This window comes from Mytilus californianus, unplaced genomic scaffold (assembly GCF_021869535.1).
Source record: "Mytilus californianus isolate M0D057914Y unplaced genomic scaffold, xbMytCali1.0.p SCAF_2, whole genome shotgun sequence".
Lineage (NCBI taxonomy): Eukaryota > Metazoa > Mollusca > Bivalvia > Mytilida > Mytilidae > Mytilus > Mytilus californianus.
In genome coordinates this window covers 38149544-38173214 of record NW_026262668.1, presented here as the reverse complement: position 1 = coordinate 38173214, position 23671 = coordinate 38149544, and the positions used below count along the sequence as shown (strand labels likewise).

Here is a 23671-nt window from a genome sequence, read left to right as displayed (position 1 = left end):
AGAGTCTAAGTTTATTGTTTTCTGTTTAGTAATAATTTAATAATACGATCTGTTTTGTTACATCTTGTGATCCGTTTATTTGGCAATTGCCAATGGCAGTCAGCAGGGTTTACGAACATCAGTTGTTCGACCTGCTAGTCAAATGCGTCAGTTTGTTCAAATATACTTTTCCACTCATTTGGTCTTTTGGAAAATGTTGTTTGTACTGTATTTAGACCCCTCTACCAAGAAATTTGTTTTGCATGCACACGTATAAAAATTGCGGTTTTTATCCAACGCAATCATAGGTTTGAGCGTTGTTTTCAATTTAGACTTGTTTATATTTTTTCGTTTGGGCTTGTATTATATTTGCCTTCGGGTTTATATGATCCGTTCATCCTATTTTGACTCTTTCAAAATTCAAGGGTCTATCCTAAATTGAGGTAAATTATATGGCCTTCCAAATACCGTTTCGTTTCCTAACATCAATGAAGAGACATTAATTGTCGAAATCCGGATATGGTGTACAAATTTCTGCACCTCATGTTTGCGGTATACCATCTTTTCCGCAAGTTTATTGTTTTCTGTTTAGTAATAATTTAATAATAAGATCTGTTTTGTTACATCTTGTGATCCGTTTATTTGGCAATCGCCAATGGCAGTCAGCAGGGTTTAAGAACATCAGTTGTTCGACCTGCTAGTCAAATGCGTTTTGTTAAAATATACCTTTTCACTCATTTGGTCTTTTGGAAAATGTTGTTTGTGCTGTATTTAGACCCCTCTACCAAGAAATTTGTTTTGTATGCACACGTATAAAAATTGCGGTTTTTATCCAACGCAATCATAGGTTTGAACGTTGTTTTCAATTTAGACTTGTTTATATATATATATATCCAACGCAATCATAGGTTTGAACGTTGTTGTTGTATAAACAAGTCTAAATTGAAAACAACGTTCAAACCTATGATTACGTTGTTTTCAATTTAGACTTGTTTATATATTTATAAACAAGTCTAAATTGAAAACAACGTAATCATGTTCGAACGTTGTTTTCAATTTAGACTTGTTTATACAACAACAACGTTCAAACCTATGATTGCGTTGGATAAAAACCGCAATATATATACATATATCTGTTTATAGGACATACTATATTGTTAGTATACTCAACCTTCTTGAAATACTATTCCGGTCAGTTGACCTTTAATAAATATTCACATCAAAATGCATAGCATGATCTGTTAAAAAGGAAATACAGTTATAATATAGAAATTATACATAATATATAGTCATTTTAAATTCAATATGTACTGAGACTATTATACTTTATTATGTCCCAGATATATATATTCATGACATTTGCAGAGACATTTTCAATATATGAAATAATGAAAATCACTTTTAAAAATACAGTATATTTATAAAAAGAACCCAGATTGTAATGCATGTTTCTATTTTTATTTATTTGAAAAAAAAATCGATTTCTTGACGCTAACAGACACATATTTATATGTCTCTGACGCTAAATTTGATTTCCTTATTTGATTTGATTTGATTTTTTCGTTTCTATTAGATAAGATAAGAAAACATTATTTTGATTTTGATAAGTCAAATATACAACACAAGCTCTTTTGACCGAATATAAAAACATATACTTAATATAAAAACAGTCTAAGATATAAACAACCTGTAATAAAGTTGAATCTCACACATAGCATGCAATAACAATTTAGCAGTAAATTTAGAATAAGGTTAAATAGATATAAGAAGATGTGGTATGAGTGCCAATGAGACAACTCTCCATCCAAGTCAAAATTTATAAAAGTAAACCATTATAGGTCACAGTACGGTCTTCAACACGGCATGGTTTACCTATTTAAAAGTTTTAGATTTAGATTAAAAAATATGGTGACTATTAGAAAATAGATTACTTTTATAAAAATCAAATAAAAAAAGCTTGGAACTATAATTGTACTGAATTAGTCTTCTTGTCGCTCCTTGGCTCTTCTTGTCTCTAATTAGTGAGACCCGACGAGACTGTAAACGAGAGGCGCGTTTTTGAATAAGATTCAAGAAATTTGTCAACATTGGACAAAGGTAAACAAAAAGTCATCCATCACAGTTAGATCTGTATTCACATAAGATTGCATATTTTTTTTATTCTTCTGTGATCTGAATATCTGTCACTGCTCCACGAAATAGCAGAGACATAGAGCCTACACGAGATTAGCAGCGCTAATCGTTCACAGGCACTTGTTTCTATTCATGACCATGGGCTAGCTGCGAAAACGTAGCTCTATTGTCCTTTGAATTTTTTTTTGCCATAGTCCGCAAATATCAAAATCATCAATAGGACCTTAAGAGCTACGTTTTCGCAGCTAGACCATGGGCATGGGAAGATCCACTATCAAGTAAATATACGTTGATAGTGGATCTTCCCATGGATAGAAACAAGTGCCTGTGTAATCGATACCGCATTTATCCCACACTGATATCTACGATAATTTCTTCTGGCGAGATAGTTCAAAATCATAAAATTTCTTCTGGCCAGGCAGATGGTTCAAAATCATAATTATGATGTCTTATCGCTACTTAACTAACACGCCGTGTATTAATGTCCATCAGATGTGTCACCATACCATATCAAGATCAAGAAATGCTTTTGCTGTGACGCCTAGGAAGGTTAATATATATCTCCCGATTTTCAAGCCCTTTTCCGTCCCTCCCGTTAAAAATTCAAATCTTACGATTTTTCAAAAATTCCACCCCCAAAAAATTGTCTGTATGACATAAAAAATGAGGAGGTGTGGTGTGATGGCCAACGAGACAACTATCCAAAGCAATTATAAGCCACTGTACGCCCTTCAACAATGAGGAAACCCTACCTTATAGTCGGCTATATAAGGCCTATAGACATGAAAAATTTGAAACAATAGGCCAATTCACGGTTATTGCAGCCATATTGAATAGGGGGCAGATTCAGTGTTTCAGCTAGGCTTTTGGGGGCTTTAGTCATTTTTGCGCGAGATGAAAATCAACCGTGTTTTGGGTAAAAGCAATGGACCAAAGATATGTATTACTAGCTATACATCTTTCAAGGAATTAGGCATGCTCAGGCAGTTATTGCATAATTTGATAGATGTGGTGCTTAAATATGAAGATTATAATAAGATCTAATAAGGATCCAGATTTCTAGTTAACGATTTCACTTAGGTTATTTTCAGGGGACATTCCTGATCAACTAAAGTTGGGTTCCTTTTTTTTTAAACCAGGTCCAGGAATCACAGCATAAATGAACCTGTAACGACTATTTCACTGCATAATTATTATCCTTGTAAAAACAGTTAAATCAATATGTGGAATTCATTTTTATAAGCTTTGAACCAAGGATTTGTACAAATCCTTGATGGAACGATTCTAATGACTGTATATTGTTAATTAATAAAGAATAGATCCTGTTTACTTTCGATTTTTAAACGAAATGAAAACGGGAAGTGACAGGAGGATAATAAATTCAGAATGAATCTGGATTCATCTACAGATTGGTTCGTTTTTAACAAAAGGCAGGAAATTATCATATTTCAAAATCTAGTTGCTTAGTGAGAAATATGTTTGTCTCCTTTGTTTATTTTGATACCAAATGATATCGTATTTTACGTTTTAATATCTAGTTTATAAGAATACTTTCAAGCATGCATATAGTAAAAGAAGCACCTGTTTGACTCATGGAAATATTACGGAACATTTTGAATAAAGTTCTTTCTCTTTAATCAAAATTGTTGAAAGTTTTTGATGAAAAGTTATATAAAATATGACGAAAACTCGTTCATATGACGAAACTACGACAAACAAACTTCAAATTGTGATCGTTTGAGAAATATTGAAATTAAAATGCGAACTGTCCGCAGGGGAAAACATTTTGTTCAAATGATGAAACTGCAAATTGTGATCGTTTGAGAAATATTGTAATTGAAATGCCGACTGACCGATTTTAGTGGGAAAAATAATTATGATGGTCAATAATTTATGAGGTTCATTAATTAACGGATTAGTGACCCATCCGATGGCGATAAGCGGATTACCTGTAATCACAACTTATAACACCTGTTGTAAATGTTAATTAGATGAGAATCATAAACTTGTCAAAAACATGAAGACAGGTAGAATTATAGTATTTTCATGCGAAAATATTTTTACACTTTTCAAATTTAAGTGATGAAATTGATTTGAAAAACTTTAGTCATTTTGAAAACCTTTTCGTAAATGACGAGCGCTAACAAAATCACTGGCAGATTTTTGGGATGGAGGTGGAAGTAGTAAGAAAGTACTTTTGTTTCAATGATGTTTTTCAAAGAATTTTCACCTCCATTATGAAAATCTGCCCTCTTTTCAATATTACTGCAATAACCATGAAAGGCCTATTCAAACATTTTCTGTCAAAGGAGAAAATTAAACAATTTATGAAAACGAATATGACAGACATAAACCAATGACAACCACTGTACTACAGGCACCTGACATTAGACAGCATGAACGTTAACAAATGATTAATTTTTTTTAGTTTGTTTAATCAATCTCATCATGAAGTTTTTGTAACCGTTTGTTAGAATGTTTTCGAGTGTAACTGTCATGAATGTTTGTATATATATCAGGTTTAAGGTTGTATTTTATCAACCGAACTGCGAGTACACTCTGAATAGTTTAAGCCTGCCATTTGTTTCTTATTCATGGCCACAAAAATGCATTTACAAAAGCTCAAATTAGACCCAGACGATTTTGGGACATGTTAAAGGAAAATCTTTTTTTCCTATCACAGCGATTTTGGGACATGCTTTAAAAAGTGATTTCTTTCCGATCACAAAAAAAACCCTTTTTTTATTTATTTTATTTTATTTTTTTGGCCTCTGATCTTATGGTCCTTAACAGATTGGAAAATAGGCATAGAATGAGGCAGGTCAAATAAGCCTGAAAGCTCTTTTCAAAATACAGGAAACCCAGTTTGCTGTTAATTTGGCAGTTCATTCCTTGTGTCTATTACCTTGAAAAATAGAAACTTTCAACTGCAAAAATTATCTGTAAGTTCGTTAGATAAGATCAACAAATTAACCAACATTGCCGAAATTGTCAGTCATGGAGATTTTGAAAGTTGGAAAGTATGTTACTACAACACAAATGTACAAATGTATGAATTTGAATATAACTTTATTTTAAAATTTTATTTATAGATTATTTTAGCATGCAGAACACACGTGAAGAATTAATAAATGTTGCTGAAAATGGAGGCCTCGACCAATTTGTTTCTTTTTTGAAATTGGTAATTATGTTGAATTTTCAATATAAAGTTGATTCATTATTATATGTTGTGGGTGTTGGTTAACCATGAATTCAAGTATTCAGCACCTTTTGGTTTGTATGCAGAATTTGTAAAAATCATGAATCTAAGTACATGTATCCTCAAAAATATAATTTTACCTAAAAATTCCATGAAATTAATACTAAAAATACCCTTTTCTACTAATACTGATAGTATATACAGGAATTAAACATTTAAAACATTATTCTAGCTGTCATAAAGTGTATGCTGAACAACTGCTTAGACAGCAAGCAGTGTTTAAAAATTATAAACCTGGCCTTGGATTCAGGTGGAAAAATTTTAAATAAACCTGTATTTCTGATACATATTATTAACAATGCCTCATTATTCTATTCATTGTTGTGAACTCCTTGTACTAAACAAAATTATTTTTTACATAAGATTTATATCCAATCAGAGACTCATTTCTAGAAAGCTATTGCTGAGTATATATACTAATCTTAAGAAAAATGTAAGTGGTTTATTTACATGTACCTTATGTCATGTATGTACCTGAGATAATAATGACTTTTTTTTAAGTGCAAAACAGATGGGCATGATTTACAAGAAGTGTTGAGTGGCTGTAGCAAGTCTCAACTGGACAAATTATGGGACAGTATACAACAGAAATGTGCCACTACATTTATGAGTTTAGAGGTTGCAGAAGAGAATGAAGATCAAATGCAAGAGGTACACTGCCACTATGCAAATACAGTCAAACTCGCTATAAAGGTCACCTCTAATAGTCTAGTCCCACTGTAAAAATACCTATGCATTTTGAATCTCAATTCAAAGGTCACCTCTATTAGTCTAGTCCCACTGTAAAAATACCTATGCATTTTGAATCTCAATTCAAAGGTCACCTCTATTAGTCTAGTCCCACTGTAGAAATACCTATGCATTTTGAATCTCAATTCAAAGGTCACCTCTATTAGTCTAGTCCCACTGTAGAAATACCTATGCATTTTGCATCTCAATTCAAAGGTCACCTCTCTTATAAGGTTAGTTTCCCCGAGTCTGACATTTACATTGAATTTCAATCAGTTGCTGTGATGGTTGCATGTTATTCATCTTTTTTCTCTCTGTCCATAGTTTCTATTTATATTTGCCAGTCGTATTATGGTATACCATTGTCCGTTCATCCAACCATCTGTCATTCTGTCGTTCCCTCCATCTGTCTGTCAATCCTTCAGTTAACACTTTGTACGATAATTCAAATTTGCTCTAACCTACTCGCATGTTATTTTAATACAACTTAAGGATTGACAGAAGAAAGCTCCTTTTTGATTTTAAAAATTTTGGCTTTGTCGTTATACAGGATTTTAACAGTTTCAACTAAGGCAATTTTTTGGGGTAAAGTATATTCATGAATTCAAAACCCATATGTGGCTGCCTTGATAGTTATCAATTTTTCAAACTTTATCACTACTTTTGAAATACACAAAATATAGTGCATCAATCATAACATTCTGTACATCCTATCCATGAAAATTTCCAGAAATTTATCAATGAAATATATGCTCAGATATTCAAGTTGCAAAATGATGTAATACTTGTCAAGACAATTACATAACTTGTGTAAGGTGCAGGAATCTTATACCTGTCCTAATCCTTGTTAAAGTAATCTTTAAAATTGGAGTTATCTTCCTTTGTCCGTTATTGTAGTTGAATCAACCAATTCTTTTTACAATGCAATGTTTAATTTTACTTCCAACTGATAAATTAAAGCAATATTTACCCTTCATTGCTAACAAGCACTTTTATTACATATTGTTGCAAGAGTGGTTTTTAACTGATTGAACTAACCTTTTTATACTGTATCATCAAGGAAGTACATTTTTCTCCCCAACACTAAAAATATAAATGAACAAGGATTTTACCCACCAAACTTATTCAAATTAAATATTGTGATCTGCTTTTATTGTCTTAGGCACATGTTTTTTTAATTTGTTGGTTTACAGATTTTTTATATGAAAGCGTGCTCAGTTGGTAAAAAAAAATTATTAAAAAAATCTTACAAGTCATAAATATGTATAAGATAAATATATATTTCAGCTTACTAATAATATTTTTGGTATGCTATTTTGTCACCATTTCTTAAATTTAGGTTCCAAATATTATTGCTTAAACATACAATGCATGACATCGTCATAAAATTTTGTAAAATGGGGTGCCTGCACAAACAAACAGGAAAATAAATGGTAATTTCACTAACGAGTAAAAACAGCTACACGTGACTTTATGTCAACTTTTAGGCAACATGGTGAATAATGAGCTTCAAGCAAGAAAACATGAAATACAAACTACAAACACTATGCATGAAGCATATAACACTTTACCAGATGTGTCAAAAACGAATAGTCTAGAGAATAGAATAGGAAATCGGTTTCATGCTTTGTCTGGCAATCCTGTTTTTGATATCCAAACGACCAACATATTTATAATCTATAAAACAAGAAAATTCAAAAATGTTTGTGGATATCTCTTACTTTAAACTTGACGTCTTTCACGTATGGACGGGTAGATGAAAATCTTACTGAATAATGTCAAAAAAAGAAAAACAAACTTTTTGTAATGGGTTTTTATCATAGGTTTTGTTCCAGAAATTATTTGCTCAAACAATATTTGAAGGTCAGTTATGCTTGTCTATTTTTAGAAACTCAAATTATGTATTATTTTTAAGATTTTTATTTTTTAGAACAAAATATGTAATCACTTCCGTTAATCTTTGTCATGCTAAAATAATGAATTTAACTTCATGAAAATGCTGATAATCAGATATTTTTATTTATATTTCAAGGGTAATGTATTTGTTAGGGTGGCCTGGAATGAAAATGCATGAAATGTCAATTTAATTTTTTTTCTGAAAATCGGAAAAATAGGGTCAGCGGATTTGTAAATCAACATATTAAAAAACATTGCCTTATTGGGTTTTAAAGATGAGAAATGCATGTTCACTGCAGATGTTTGCATAACATGTTTTAAGTAAATTATTAAGTAAATAACATTTAAATTTTACTTTAAATATGCTTATCTGATTTACAGGAATTACAGAAATTGCTAGACGTTTTGGAAGGTGTTGTAAACCTAGCATCAGCAGCTATAAACCAGCAAGAAATCTATGTTCCAGTCTCCTTATATTCTACTTCAGTTGTCCTAAATGGTACATTTTTATTATTTACATATAACACTTTAAATCCCCTTGTGTTTGACCGGGGGGGGGGGGGGGGGGGGGGGCTTTTATATTGTCTTTTAAAAAAAATATCATAATTGACTTGAGAAGGCCACATAAAATACTGTGCTTGTTATCGAGGAACCCGTACACAGTGTTCTTCCCAGAAAGGTCCAAAGATTGTTAGTGAGTAACCTTTTTGTCGAGCCTGCCTCTTTTGTCGCAAAAGCGAAACATAGCGATCCTACATTTCGTTGTCGGCGGCGGCAGCGTCCACAAATATTCACTCTGTGGTTCAAGTTTTTGAAATTTTAATAACTTTCTTAATCTATCCTGGATTTCTACCAAACTTGGACAGAAGCTTGTTTATGATCATAAGATAGTATCTAGAAGTCAATTTTGTTAAAAAAATAAATCCTGTTTATCCGTATTTTACTTATAAATGGACTTAGTAAGTTTCTCTGCCAGTTAACATTACATTCACTCTGTGGTTAAAGTTTTAAAAATTTTAATAACTTTCTTAAACTATCCTTGATTTCTACCAAACTTGGACAGAAGCTTGTTTATGATCATAAGATAGTATCCAGAAGTCAATTTTGTTAGAAAAAAAAAATCCTGATTATCCATATTTTACTTATAAATGGACTTAGTTTTTCTGCCAGTTAACATTACATTCACTCTGTGGTTAAAGTTTTAAAAATTTTAATAACTTTTTAAAACTATCCTGGATTTTTACCAAACTTGGACAGAAGCTTGTTTATGATCAAAAGCTATTATCTAGAAGGAAATTTTGTAAAAAATTATTTCCTGTTTTTCCGTATATTACTTATAAATGGACTTAGTTTTTCTTCCAGTTAACATTACATACAGTCTGCAGTTAAAGTTTTTAAAACATTTATTAGATTCATAAACCATCCTGGATTTTTACCAAACTGGGACAGAAGCTTTTTACAATCAAAAGATGGTATCTAGAGGAAAATTTTTAATAATTTTTTCCCCATTTTTGTTGAGCCTGCAACTTTTTTACAAGCATAACTTTTTTCATACATTTCAAACGTTTTATTTCATTAACTGTAAATCTATTATGTGCATTCCCCTATCACACTGAAAACATAGGCAACAGCAAAAGTAGGCGAGACACTGGGTTCCATGGAACCCTTACAAATTTTTTTTAGTAAACTATTGTGATGCGAATCAATCCTTCAGAAATACAATATGAATTTAAAAGCTTATGATGCGCAAGGTGTTTAATTATGTACACTATTTATAAATTATCATGAAATATAATATATTATATAATCATTTTACACACACATAAAACACATTGATCATGTTGATATCACAGTCCATTTATAGAGTTAACGTTAAAGTCCAAATTTAGTAATTTCAAGAGAATATTATCCTGTTCCTTTGAGCTTTCCAGTGCTGAACAGCTTAGATATGTCCATGTCTGGTGCATCTGCTCCTTCTTAATATATTGTATTATTATTAAAAAGGTTTTTATTTTTGAGAATACAACTCTTTAAAACAAAAGAATTAAAATGAACAGCTGACTTGTTCTTTTGTCGTATTAGAATAGCTTTTTATTATTTATCAATGAGAAAATTCAATATTTAATTCCACGATTAATCAGGAAAGCCATGCGTTTATACGTTTCGTATTTGTATATCAATCTTTTCCCTTAATTCTAACCCTGAAACACTGAAAAAAGTATCTAAGAATAATATTAACCTATTCGATGATATAAATCTATGCAATTACGCAATCTGATCAGTAAATCAGAAAATTCCCTTGTACACAGACATTTTTGTTTTTTTTTCTGATGTATATTTCTCATGACACATGATGTTGATATTACAAATAAATGTTCTTAAAAATGTTGTTTTTTGTTAAAAATGACAAATTTTGAGAAACTTCTTTTTGTGCTAGAATTTCAATGAAATTGATAATTTAATACATAGGACAAATAATGTGTTATTCCAAATTGCTTCCTGTTGTCAAAAAATATCTGCTATAACACATGAAATAATTCATTTAAACAGAAGTTTATACAGTATCTATGAAGAACATGCTATCCTCAATTGATTTATTAACTGTCAAAATTTAATCATCAGCCACTATTTTCAAAATGGCTACCAACATACAATTACCTTCCAAATGCATATTTCATTGAAATTTGACATTTTAAGTTTGTAAAAAGAATTGTAAAAAATTATCCCTCTGACATGTAAATCTCAATTTAAAAATGTTTATTGGGAACCATTTTCAAAATAGTCTGAATTTTTAAAAACAACACCATTGCTGGCATGTCAGTTTTAAAGTTATTAATTGTGTTTTCCAGGACTTAAGGATTATGTACCCTTTTGTTGTTTCAATGCTGAACATATTGAAATTTTATAGAAAATCAATAGCTTTTCCCCTTAAACTCCCTTAGAACAAATTTTTAAATAAAGATATTAGTTAAAACAAGAAAAAATATATGGAACTATTCAAGTACACCTCAGGGGTTCAAATTAACATTTGGTACTGGAAGGTTCAGGACCTTTGACACTCCAAGCTGAAAGGTCCACAACCTAAATTCCAGGTCCTACTTTTACTTGAAATATTTCCTAACATAGTAAGATACAAGTAACAAAATTAATGTGCTGTTGGTGTTAGGTCAACTTGTTTCATTGTCAAAGTCACTGTTGTATAAAATATTTAATAACAATTGTAATTGTCTTGTATATTATAAATTCAGATAATTAATTTTTTTTGTTATTGAGGAGGGTGTCACCATGGGTGGGTGTGTTGTCTCAACTATTGGTAATTTATTACTACTTATACCATTTTATAAAACAGTTCAAATTCAAAGCTGTTTAAGCAGAGACGTACATACATGTGTATATATATATGTCTCTGGTTTAAGTGTATCATATCTAGTTGCACTATTATAATGCATTAGTTCCTCTGTGAAAATAAGATAAGAAACTTCCAGATTTGTACTGGTCCTTTAAAATTGAGAAGACATTGTAGTAATACGTTTACACTATACAAAAATCTACATGTAATATCAATATTTATTAATGATAAAGAAAATTACTGTCACATTTTTTTGGATTTTGAGATGAAAATTTATGAACTAAAAGTAATTTTGAGTTTCTGTAAAAAAATATTTCCTACTTTTTCTTTCTTTTCAATATATCTTGGTTTTCAATTCTAGTGTTTATATTTTATCATCATAGATATATTTTGTCAACTGCCTGGAATTATTATTTTTTCATTGTATTTGATCGGCAAATTTGGAATTACCCTTATCCGCTCCGGAATCGGATCCGTTTTTTGTTATTTTCTTCATTTCCGGTTTATGGCATCCAATGTTTTTCAATGTTGTTTTGTCAGTCAGATACGATTTTACTCGGATTTACACATAACTAGTTGGCAATTTTCGGTATAAAGCTATTGGTTGAACAAAATGAACATCGCTGTCATGAATAATAATGATGAAAATAAATTTTGAGATTGTTTGGAAATTTTTGTTTAAAAAGGTTGGCAAAGTTTATTTTTATTTTCTTTCAAACCGAAGGTCCGTCGGGCGTAGCTTGTAACCAAAACGAGAGTCCGACTGCAAAAATGGCAGGTCTCGGACCACCGCTAATTTGAACCCCTGACACCTTCTAAGGAGTGCTCAACTTAATTTGATTTGCCACAAAATCCCATTTTCTATTAATTGAAACACAATTATTGCTATAAAGGAGGTCGACATGCCCCTTTGGCATATGTACAACATGGCACATATCTTTTATTGAGTATTTTTGCTGTTTTAGTATTATTGCACAAAAAAAATTCCATAATACACAGGCCTACAGAAGGGTCATAAATCTTTAGAACAAGTGTAAGGTATTTCTTTTATTTCAGGATTGCTCTTGCCTTTGCCAGAGAAAGCAGAAAAACTGAAAAATATAATGTCACATTTATTTGAAGTTTGGTGGCAGAAAGAGATACAGGGGGCAGAAGAATTAATGTCAAACACATTTATCTATCTTTTGCAAAGGAGTCTTCAAACTCAAACAGTAAGTCATCACAAACATAGAAAAAAAGACAACTCAAAACAGAGAAGTTGAAAGGATTTGTTTAAAAGACAAGACTGAAGTAAAATCCTCAAGTATGTTTCAAGATAATCTCTAAGGAATCGGCTTTTAATTTTTTTTGGTGGAAGAAGACCTTGAAGTCTTCTGAAATCCTATACTGCCGGCTGTAAAGTCATTGAACTGTCACCAGGAGTGTTGCCGTATCCCTTTCTGTGCTTTACAATTTCATTACTTCCGTGCCATATCTTAACACCGATGTTTACTCTTGATCGGTTTCAAGTTTATTAAATAGCATCTGCATTATTTTATTAAATAAATGTACAGTTAGGCTTGAAAAAAAAAACCAATCACTATCATTAGTGTTATAATTTCTCATGTTTTAAAGTTTTAATATCTACCTTTTTATTTATGTTAATTATTAGATTTCATCTCATCTTAAATGTACCTTATTTATTTACTTGTAACCTGATGTTTTTAAAGTAGGTTTGGTAGTAGGCATGCGTTATTTTAATTGATGATCTGAAACTAACTCGAATGATTCAGCGCCCTCCATCCACTGCCGTTTCTCTTTGGAGTAATCGGAATAAAACAACTGGATTATTCGGGTTAATCCAAACCACGTTGGTTACATATCTGGGCATGTGCACAAATAGGAAATTTAATTGTGCATCCGAACGTTTCAAAATAATTTAATGATAAACAGACTTTTCATTAATTCATACAATGCATCTTATGTTAATTTCAAGTATCTAAGCGGAGAGTACAACTTCAACTCAATGATGCTTGACAAAAATACATGAATTTAGTTGCTCCGTCTGTGTTCGGATCTTAAACGCAATCAAGTCATATTCCGGTTTTAGAAAACATGCGTTTTTTAAAACGAAATTAGAATATTTTAGTATGTTATTGCAATAATAAAGAGTCAAGCGCACATGTAAATCTGCTGGTGCTTTACACTTCAAACGATGAACCGTCAGTTGACAGAAATATCAATGTACGAACTAATGTCACTATGTCAGTTGACATTAATGTCAGAATCCATATCGAAAGTACATAGTTTTCATGTCAGTCATTGTCGGAATGTCCCCAATGATTACCTTTATTGCCTTATGTTCCAAGGTTTTAAGTGATAAAAAACGGGATTTAACAAATAAATAGTCCAGCTTTTTACCGTTATTCGTCATGAAGGTACCGTTATTACAACCCTAGTAAAACGTTGCTGTCAATGGTATTATTGTTCACGAAACATTTCAGAAAATGACTGTTTGACGCCTGATGGAAAAGGGCATTCCTACCCTCGTACTTTTGTGTAAAATTTTTAGATGAAAAGCAAAATAGTGGTTTCTGATTTGGGTCAAGCACATACAGAAAATGAACGGGTTTGAATTGTTAACAAGTGCTCAAAACCCAATCACTGACCTGAGACAATTCTGCATTGGATATATTTAGCATTTTTCAATATATGTTTATAATGAAAAAAACAAGTAACTGGGAACAACTATAACAATTCATGATAAACTAATTGATGTTGGTGTTAAACCCTACTTTCAAGCACACTAGACTAAAATCATGGTGGCCAGTTATTTTATAGGAAGGAGTTCGGAATACCCAAAGTGAACTATCTACCTTTGACAGAAAAACTTTCAAGTGAAACCTAATCAATTACTGGTATATAAATTGCTCGTGTCAAGTTGACCATGCTGAGACGAATGTATGGAATTATAGAAAATTTAATTTGAATCAACAGTATTTGTAGATTTTTATGTTTAGTATAGTCTGTTTTGGTTGAGATATGAGTATTATTAAAGAATATTATTTTTGGAAGAAAAAAATACATCCAAAGCAATAATGGGACAGAGAAGGCTGGGTTGGTGTGGGCTGCTTTCATGGTAATTCAAGTTACCTTTTATGCATCTTCTTCCACCTCAGAGCTATATGCTCTTTGTTTATCAATATGAAATGTATAATATTTCATAAAGTTAGGGTTGGGAGACAGGAAACAAAATAGCATGCATGAATTGATTTCCTCAAAACTTTACATTATTGTTGGGATTGATCAAAGGAAGCTCCCTTCTGATTTTTTTTTTTTTTCTGGTTTGTTGTCCAAGAGTAACGACTTTCATGTCAGATTTAAGTAAATTTTTACATGCTGTACCAATACTTGAGGTTGCTTGTATTGAATTACTGGAAGCTTTACAGAATTGTTGGAACACACGGTTTGATTTAAAAGAAAATCTGATATGTCATTCCAGAGTTGTGGGACTTTGATCGTCAGATAAATAAAAGGCATTTTTTTCTCGCCTACGACAAAAGTCATAGAAAGGAAGACATAGGGATTGCTTTTCTGGTGACGGCGTCAACAATTGTTAAGTTTTCTGCTTAAGTTAGTTTGATAGGAACTACTTGTGATAGATCTTTGATATTTGATAGAAAGTTGGACTACTATCAGTACATATCAGTTTGACAACTATTTTGAGGCCCTGCCCCTTAGGTCATGGTCCAGTGACTTTGAATTAATTAGCAATTTTAAATGTTCATTTTTCTGCTTAAGTTAGTTTGATAGGATCTACTTATGATAAATCAATGATATTTTGTACAAAGTCACATTATTATCCGTACATATCAGTTTGACCACTATTTGGGGCAATATGCGCAATTGTTTCTCCATAGGCCGTAATGGTAGCGTTTTCTACTGTAGCTCAGTCCATATCGTAAACTTGGATATGTATGATGGCTCGTTTCGAAGCTGAGACATTTTCACATATGTGGTTAAAATTTCGGGGTACGAAGTGTGATTCATATTTCCGTAAATTAGCATACCCCGAAAATCCTTTCGTGATGCGACTCTTCATGGTAAAAAATCCCTTTTTTCACACAATAATTTCTTTGAAAATTTAATACTTTGAATACATTTAATAACTCCATAGTTTTTACACATTTATTCTATGGTCCTCTACTTTCCAGATCAACACAAATGGTTAAGCTCAGTCCCTTGTTAAAAATTGAAACATGTCCAATATCACTACACAGAGATTTTTTGTTTACACACAACTTTTGTGTTCCTCAATTGGAGGCGCATTAGGGATATTGACCCATTTGGAGGCCCTGTCCCCTAGGTCATGGTCCAGTGACTTTGAATTAATTAGCAATTTTCAATTAAGTATTGTGCTTTAGTCAGTTTGATAAGAACTACTTGTGATAGATCAATGATATTTGGATCAAGTTGCATTACTATCAGTACATATCAGTTTGACGACTATTTTTAGGCCCTAACCCATAGGACATGGTCCAGTGACATTGAATTTATAAGCAATTTTTAATGAGGACGATATTTTCTACAAAGTTACATTACAGTCTGTACATCTCAGTTTGTCTACCATTTTCAGGCCCTGCCCACTATATCATGGTCCAGTGACTTTGAATTAATAAACAATGTTGCTGTCCATCAGATTGTCTTTTTCTGAATTTTATGCAAAAAGGTGAGACATATCTCTGTGTCAACATTTTATTTTACACTAGCTCTAGTATGCTTGGATCAAATTGCTACAAACTCAATTGGTGAATGTAGACTCACTTTTGATTTTGAAAGTTTTCCGGTTTGTCATTCCATAGTCATGTGATAATTGTGGGACTTTTACAATTTTATTTGACACAATATTTGTATGTGTATAGGTATGTTCATACATGTTTTTTTACTGCAACATTTTATTTGCTTCTAAATATCCTATTTTATTTTTGCACAGTTTCAATGTGCTCATTAATGGCTATCCTGCCCTTTTGGTGCAACTGCTTATTATAGTTTGTTCTTATGATGTGCTGTTACACCACTGTCCCAAGTTAGTGGAGAGTTGGATGCCCCAAACCTGTTTAACCTGCCACGTTCTGTATGTTCCTGTCTTGAGTCAGGAGCCTGTAATCAGTGGTTGTCGTTTGTTGCTGTGTATTATATTTGTTAATTTATTGTTGTTGTACACATATCCATTAGTTTTCTCATTTGAATTGTTTGTCATTTCTGGGTCTTTTATAGCTTCCTATGCTGTATGGGTTTTGCTCATTGTTGAAGGCTGTACAGTGCCTTATAATTGCTAACTTCTAAGTCATTTGGTTTCTGGTGGTGAGTTATCTCATTGCCAAATCATACCACACCTTATTTTTTTTTTGATCAGGATCTGGTAGTGAAAAGAACACATGTATTAGTTACTGGATAGCAAATGTTTTTATTGCTGTGATATTTCTTTTATTCCACTGTTTTAATAGTGATTTAATTTGGGCTACTTTTTTCTCTAGATTAATTTTCAACATTTTTGGTAAATCACTCAATATTAAATTCTATTTCTTATAAAAAGAGTTTTTCATACAACATAGAGTTCATTCTGCACACAAAGTATCTTTGCAGTAATTTTTGCTTACTATCCATACTATGGAGTTTTCAGACTTAAGATTTCTGTATATCTGTTAGTTCTATCATTGTTTCTTTCAATGGACCTTGCTTTCTGTCTATTGACATAACAGTGTCATCTTCAAATTTGGAAACCTTATTTTCAGGTTTGATATGTTAAGTCCTTAAATCATTATATGATTTCTATGTTTTATTGCTAGAATTTCAGCACATAACATAAATAAATAAGGTGAAAACAGATCAACTTGTCAACATCCACATCTAATATGGCTAAATTAGCACAAAGGGGTGATGAGGTTTGTGCTTTATATTTTATTCATTGTGTTTCAATTGAAGATTTTGCAAAATTATAATTTCTATAAAAAAAAATTATTCTATTTGCAGATGGTAGATGTAAAAAGAGTGTGGACAGTACATGAAGCTTTAAGTCAGGTCGATTTGACCAATGAAAGCAGTAAAAGTTTGAAAAACCTGCTAAAACAATGTACATACAATATAGCATACCTAAGATGCTCAGAGGTGAGTGGTTATGAAAATTGCATGTAGGATTTACCTGTTGTTTAACGGAAAATATTTTTTATTTTTATTTGTTTGATACAAATAACTTCATGAAAATTGGACATCATAATTAAATTTGAGTTCCCTTCCTTATTTGAATCAAAACTTATATCAATGAAATGTTTAGAAAAGGGTCAACAAAATAAAAATAGATTTAAAAAAAAATGTTTTTTATATGAAATCTCGATTTTCATTGCTTGTTTACAAATGAAACTTACATAGACAGAAGATATAAAGAGGTGGAAGAACCCTAACAATGATTGTCAAAGATCAAGATCACAGTTGATGAAAATAAGACTGAAAATATAAAAGTATGAGAAGCAAACCGTTGTTTCAGGTAGCAATTTCTATGGGAAAACTATGTTCTTCAACATAGTTTGAAAGAGGGTGCCTCAGTGATGATAGTATTCTCATTAAGGGTACTATTTGCACCTGGCTGGATTGAGCAACAACCATGTTCAAGTTTTTTAAAATTTGAAAAATCTGTTAGAAATGAGGCAGAAGATACCTAGAGTTAAAGAGAACCAGACATCATGACAAAAAAGAAAAACATTGAAAAGACAAACAGCAATTTGCAAAACACTTCATAGAAAATTAGACTGAACAGTACAAACTTTACCAAAACAAGGGGTTTGGCACCCGTCATATTGCTCATCATAAGTACAAATAGGTGATTAATCAGGCCAACATTAAAAATATCTTTGTTTCCCCTTCCCGACTGAGGTTTTCAGGGTATTGGTAGGTAGGTAGGCAAATTATTTTATTTTATTCCTTGATATGGTTTTCTATATTGAATTTGTACAAATTTCAACAGGTTGGACTCAAGTCAGGAAAGGTGGGGTATGCCCTGTATTCAGGGTACACCCCGTTTTCTGTTGTTAAAAAAACCCAGTATACAGGGACTTCTTTTTAGCTCACCTGGCCCGAAGGGCCAAGTGAGCTTTTCTCATCACTTGGCGTCCGTCGTCGTTAGCTTTTACAAAAATCTTCTCCTCTGAAACCACTGGGCCAAATTTAACCAAACTTGGCCATAATCATCATTAGGGTATCTTGTTTAAAAAATATGTCTGATGACCCCGCCAACCAACCAAGATGGCTGTCATGGCTAAAAATAGAACATGGGGGTAAAATGTAGATTTTGGCTTATATCTCTGAAACCAAAGCATTTAGAGTAAATCTGATATAGTGTAAAAATGATTATCAGGTCAAAATCTATCTACTATGAAATTTTCAGACAATAATATTTGATATATTATAATCTGACAACCCTTTGTTGGGTTTCTGCCCCTGAATTGGTAATTTTAAGGAAATTTTGCAGTTTTTGGTTATTATCTTGAATATTATTATAGATAGAGATAAACTGTAAACAGCAATAATGTTCAGCAAAGTAAGATCTACAAATAAGTCGTCATGACCAAAATTGTCAGTCAACCCCTTTAGGAGTTATTGCCCTTTATAGTAAATTTTTAACAATTTTTCGTAAATTTTTGTAATCATTTACAAAAATCTTCTTCTCTGAAACTACTGAGACAAATTTAACCATACTTGGCCATAATCATTATTAGGGTATCTTGTTTTAAAAATTTGTCCGATGACCCCGCCTTTCAACCATTATGGCCGACATGGTTAAAAATAGAACATAGGGGTAAAATGCAGTTTTTGGTTTATATCTCTGAAACTCAAGCATTTAGAGCAAATCTGACAGGTGGCAAAAATGTTCATTAGATTTATATTTATCTGCCCTGAAATTTTCAGACAAATCTGACAACCTGTTGTTGGGTTGCTGCCCCTGAGTTAGTAATTTTACAGAAATTTTGCAGTTTTTTTGTTATTATCTTAGATATCATTATAATATCTAATATCTAATACTATTAATTATGATTTTAACCTTATTTTACATGATTTCCAAAGCATCAGTAAATACAGGTGAGCTACACCGGCTCTTGAGAGCCTCTAGTTTCCTATTCAAATTATATTGTATGAAATCTACAAAAGTGCACCTTCTACAGGTGTTAACAATGTTTTATGATAGCAAGTGTTTTATTAATAAAGTTAAAAATCAAGCTAATTTCAAGACTAATTTGATGCGTAACTCACAACAACACAATTCCCTTGTTCACCAATTCATACCTTGATCATTCATTATGAGATGACAAAAAGATAAGTTAATCACTTAGGCATTTGAATTCAATGAATAGAAAGCAATAGAAGTAACCATGATTCAGTTATGGTCAGTTACACCTGGAGCATGCAGCTTGGTCAACTGATTCCTAAACAAAAGATTTGTGAGTTCTAGAAAAAAACAAGGCTTCACTTTAATATTCATGTTTTGTTGTTCCTGAAATACTTTAGTATTTACAAATTCTACTGATGCAGTAAAAAAGTGCCCTTTTGTAAATTTCATGCCATAAATTGAAATAGAAAAAGGAAGTCCTTGTAAATTGGGTTTTTTTAACACCAGAAAATTGGGGTGTTCCCTGATTCAGATTCAGACCATTTTTACTCAAAGTTTTATCTTTTATACAGGAACAGAGATTAGAGAACAAGCAAATCAATATGCACTCAGGGGGTTGAAAGATGCTTCAGTTTTTTTTTTTTATTAAAGATCACCCTTGCAGACACACAAATAGTGTGACCAGCCATTTTGTTTGTTTTTCTTGATTCCGAATCATTTAGACGCTTTTATGCAAAAATGCCTTGAATTAAAACGCTCTTTGACTACAGCATCAAAAAGGTATCACCAAAAAACAAAATTGAAAAAAAAATAATATTGGACACAAACGGCCAATAAAATTTTTCTGGTCGTGGTGATTTTACCGGGTCGGTTGTGGGAGGGGAAACAAACAATATTTTATTTTTTGCCTCATTGAAAAGAATTTAGTTAAGGTTTTAACCCACTGTCATCAACTCACATTTATCCTCTGAAAACTGCTAATCTGTTTTTAAAGAACTGCAGTAAATGCAATTGTCTGCAATAGTGCTATATCTAGAGGATTTGGGATATAAGGTTTTTTGTCTCGCCTTGACAGAGTCAAAAAGTGAGGCATAGGTATGCTGTTTCCGGCGTCGGTGGAGGCGTCAACAATGTATTAGGTGTAATACCACCATTGATTTTCCCCTATTAGTCTTTGCTAAATTTGCACTTTTCAAAAAATTGTGCAGAATTTATCTTTGTTTCAAATAAAGAAATACTTGGCATGAGTAAAGTTTTATCCTGTCCAGTACTATAGAAAAATTTCACATAACATTTCATTGCATATAAGAAAATAACCATCACTGGAAGTTAACCAATCAAATTTTCCCCCTTTATTAACCTGTGTACAAGCTTTAGTAACCATGTAACCTCAAGTTTCCAAAATATTCTATAGAAACCCCAAATAAAAAAATAATGGTGCTTTGAAATACCCAAGATATATGTTTATGACCCAGAAATGTTTTACTGCAATGAAATGTAGGATCAATTACCTACAACTGTCAAATGCAAGGGAATATTTTTTTCCGACCTATTTTCGTATGCAACTGGATGTGACGTACTATGATTTGGTGGTATTACACCTATTAGTTTGTGATTAGGTCAGTTTTGTGGGTAACCACTAGTGGTAGGTCAATGAGATTTGGTATGCAGTTGTAATAGCATTGGCATATCTCATTACCATGGAGATTATTTGGCCCTGCCCCCTCAGTCATGGTCTATTGACTTTAAAACTTTTGCATAGTTTACATGTATTAGTTTGTGATTAGGTCAGTTTTGTGGGGAACCACTAGTGGTAGGTCAATGAGATTTGGTATGCAGTTGTATTAGCATTGGCACATCTTATATTTCCATAGAGATTGTTTGGTCCTGTACCTTAAGTCATGGTTCATTGATTTTAAATATTTGCATAACTTTCATGTTAACGTATTACTATTTTAATTTCAACATTTGCATTTTACTATCAAAATAACCAAAAGGGAAGACATATCTCTGTGCGAACAGTTTATGTTTAAGTCATATTGTTTTGAAATGATAACTTTTGTTTTTTATTTAATTCTTTTGTTTATTGATTTTTGATGTAAATTCAGGTCTTTTGGTCGAAAAAAAAAATAAATAAAAATTTTTTTAAAAGACATAAGTGTATATAGAATTACTGTGTTCTGCTTTATTACAAAATTTGTGCTCTACTATTATGTCATCTGATATTTTATTTCCAAACATGTTTTCTTGGCAGTTGGTACAGAAAAATTGGTACCTTTAATGTTATTAAAACATGCAATGCATGTCATTGTCTTATAAAATCGTAAAAAGGGGCATATTTGCAATTACAAATGGGACATAAATGGTCATTTTATGATGACATTTTTTTTTTAAATAGCTATACTTTTCTTTCTATCTATTAGATTTTGAATTTTTTTAACACAACAAGACAATGGGTCCGAGTACACAGTTATTTCGTAGTGCATTTCTTTTAGACAATAAATGAAAATTAAAAAAATCCCACCTGCGCTTTCTCAATAATATTTTTACAGTGTGTTGTACTACTTTTGGGACAAATTATATCAAAATTATAGAAAACTTCATCGGCTCTAACTCAAAATATGGACAATTTCATGCTAAGGGGGTCTTCAAATCTTTTGACAGCTTCCAAAGTGCTAATTTTTAACATTTTTCAGCTGGACCAAATCACTACTTTACTTTAAAATTCATGACCCAAATTTTTTTAGTGTCATTTCACCCCCCTACTTACTATTTGAGTCATAAAACATGGAGAAATAAATTCGGAAGGGGTATAAAAAAAATCGACAAGTAACACACTGTCCACACTAGGGACTATATTCGTGGACAACGAAAATCAAAGGACGATAACTGTGTACCCGGACCAATGTGTTATCATTTCTGTTTAAATATGATACAAATAAGCACATGATATTGAAAGTTTTGTGAAAATAACAGTTATACCAACCAGTGTTCTCCCCAGAAATTTTTTAAGGTGCAAAATTTCAAGGGTGCGTAACTATATTTTAGAGTGAACTATTGTGACCTGAAGCAATCGGTCATAAATCATTACATGCAATAATGCACAGTATTAATATACAGTTAAAGAATAAGAATATATATGAAATAAATTCATTTTCAAACACAAAAAGCATTTATATCACAGTCAATTAAATAAGTCAAAATGTATATATAGTTCAAGAAAAATCCTCATGGTCTTCTGGGCCTTCCAATGCTGAACAGCTTCAGAAATATTTATTTCTGTACTCCCTGTTCCTTCTAGAGATATAGTGACAAGACAGTTTGTAATTTTGTTGGACAGCCTGTTCCTCAGTCTTTATCCTCTTTAGGGTTGAAAACATCATCTGCCTTTCGCTTAACCCATTTCTTCTTTGCAAAGAACATGTTGATTCAGCATTGAAATTGATTATGTTTAAGATGTTTGGTATACAACTTTTTAAAACAAAAAAAATTGTAATGAACCAGCTGACCAGTGTCTGTAGTATGACATTACGCTTCCGTGTGTATAATTGTCAAAACGTTTCTTTGGCAGGTAGATATACACGAAACTTGACAAATTCGTCAAAGTTAAGACCAGTGAAATTCTTTACTGGTGACATTATACAAATGCTGCAACGATTCTGTACATACATTTCCCGATTATCGAATTAACGATCGATGTTAAAAATTATTTTATTTCTAAAATGTGACAGTTGACAGACGATTTTACTTGAAAGCAACAATTTTTCACCTTCTAATAAAATAAATCACTCTTCGTTATCTTTAATAAAAGTTTATTTTAGTTTTTTGACGTACAAATACTTTCATTCATAAATTTCATTGTGAATTTCTTTAGTAATGTTTATTCAAATTTATCACGTGTATTCATCATGTTCATTGGTCGTGTTTAAATAGATTCTTCTTCTCGACCAATGAAAAAATTTGTTACTTAAATGGCTAAGTGATTGCACACAGACGATGCGTAAATACAATCTATTTCTTTAATTTGTGCACTGAAGTATTTAAAAACTTTATTTTCTACTAAAAATATATATCTTCTTGATGATCATTTACGCTATAACCTGATTACATGGTCTGATAAGGCTGGAATAGGTAAATCAGAGACTTTTGCTAGTTCATCAGTTATTGCGCAACATTGACCGACCTC

At 31.8% G+C, this 23671-nt stretch overlaps 1 protein-coding gene across 1 annotated transcript in view; it reads left to right on the top strand.

Moving 5' to 3' along the window:
• The first annotated feature begins 2011 nt into the window (after positions 1-2011).
• The window catches only part of LOC127727917 (condensin-2 complex subunit G2-like), a 96627-nt gene continuing 74967 nt past the window's right edge, over positions 2012-23671 (top strand). Inside the window, exons 1-6 of the mRNA XM_052235067.1 lie at positions 2012-2076; positions 5205-5293; positions 5873-6022; positions 8378-8495; positions 12402-12556; positions 17358-17492. Coding sequence (XP_052091027.1) covers positions 5216-5293; positions 5873-6022; positions 8378-8495; positions 12402-12556; positions 17358-17492 — 636 coding nt within the window. The 5' untranslated portion in view covers positions 2012-2076; positions 5205-5215. The remainder of the gene's footprint in view (positions 2077-5204; positions 5294-5872; positions 6023-8377; positions 8496-12401; positions 12557-17357; positions 17493-23671) is intronic.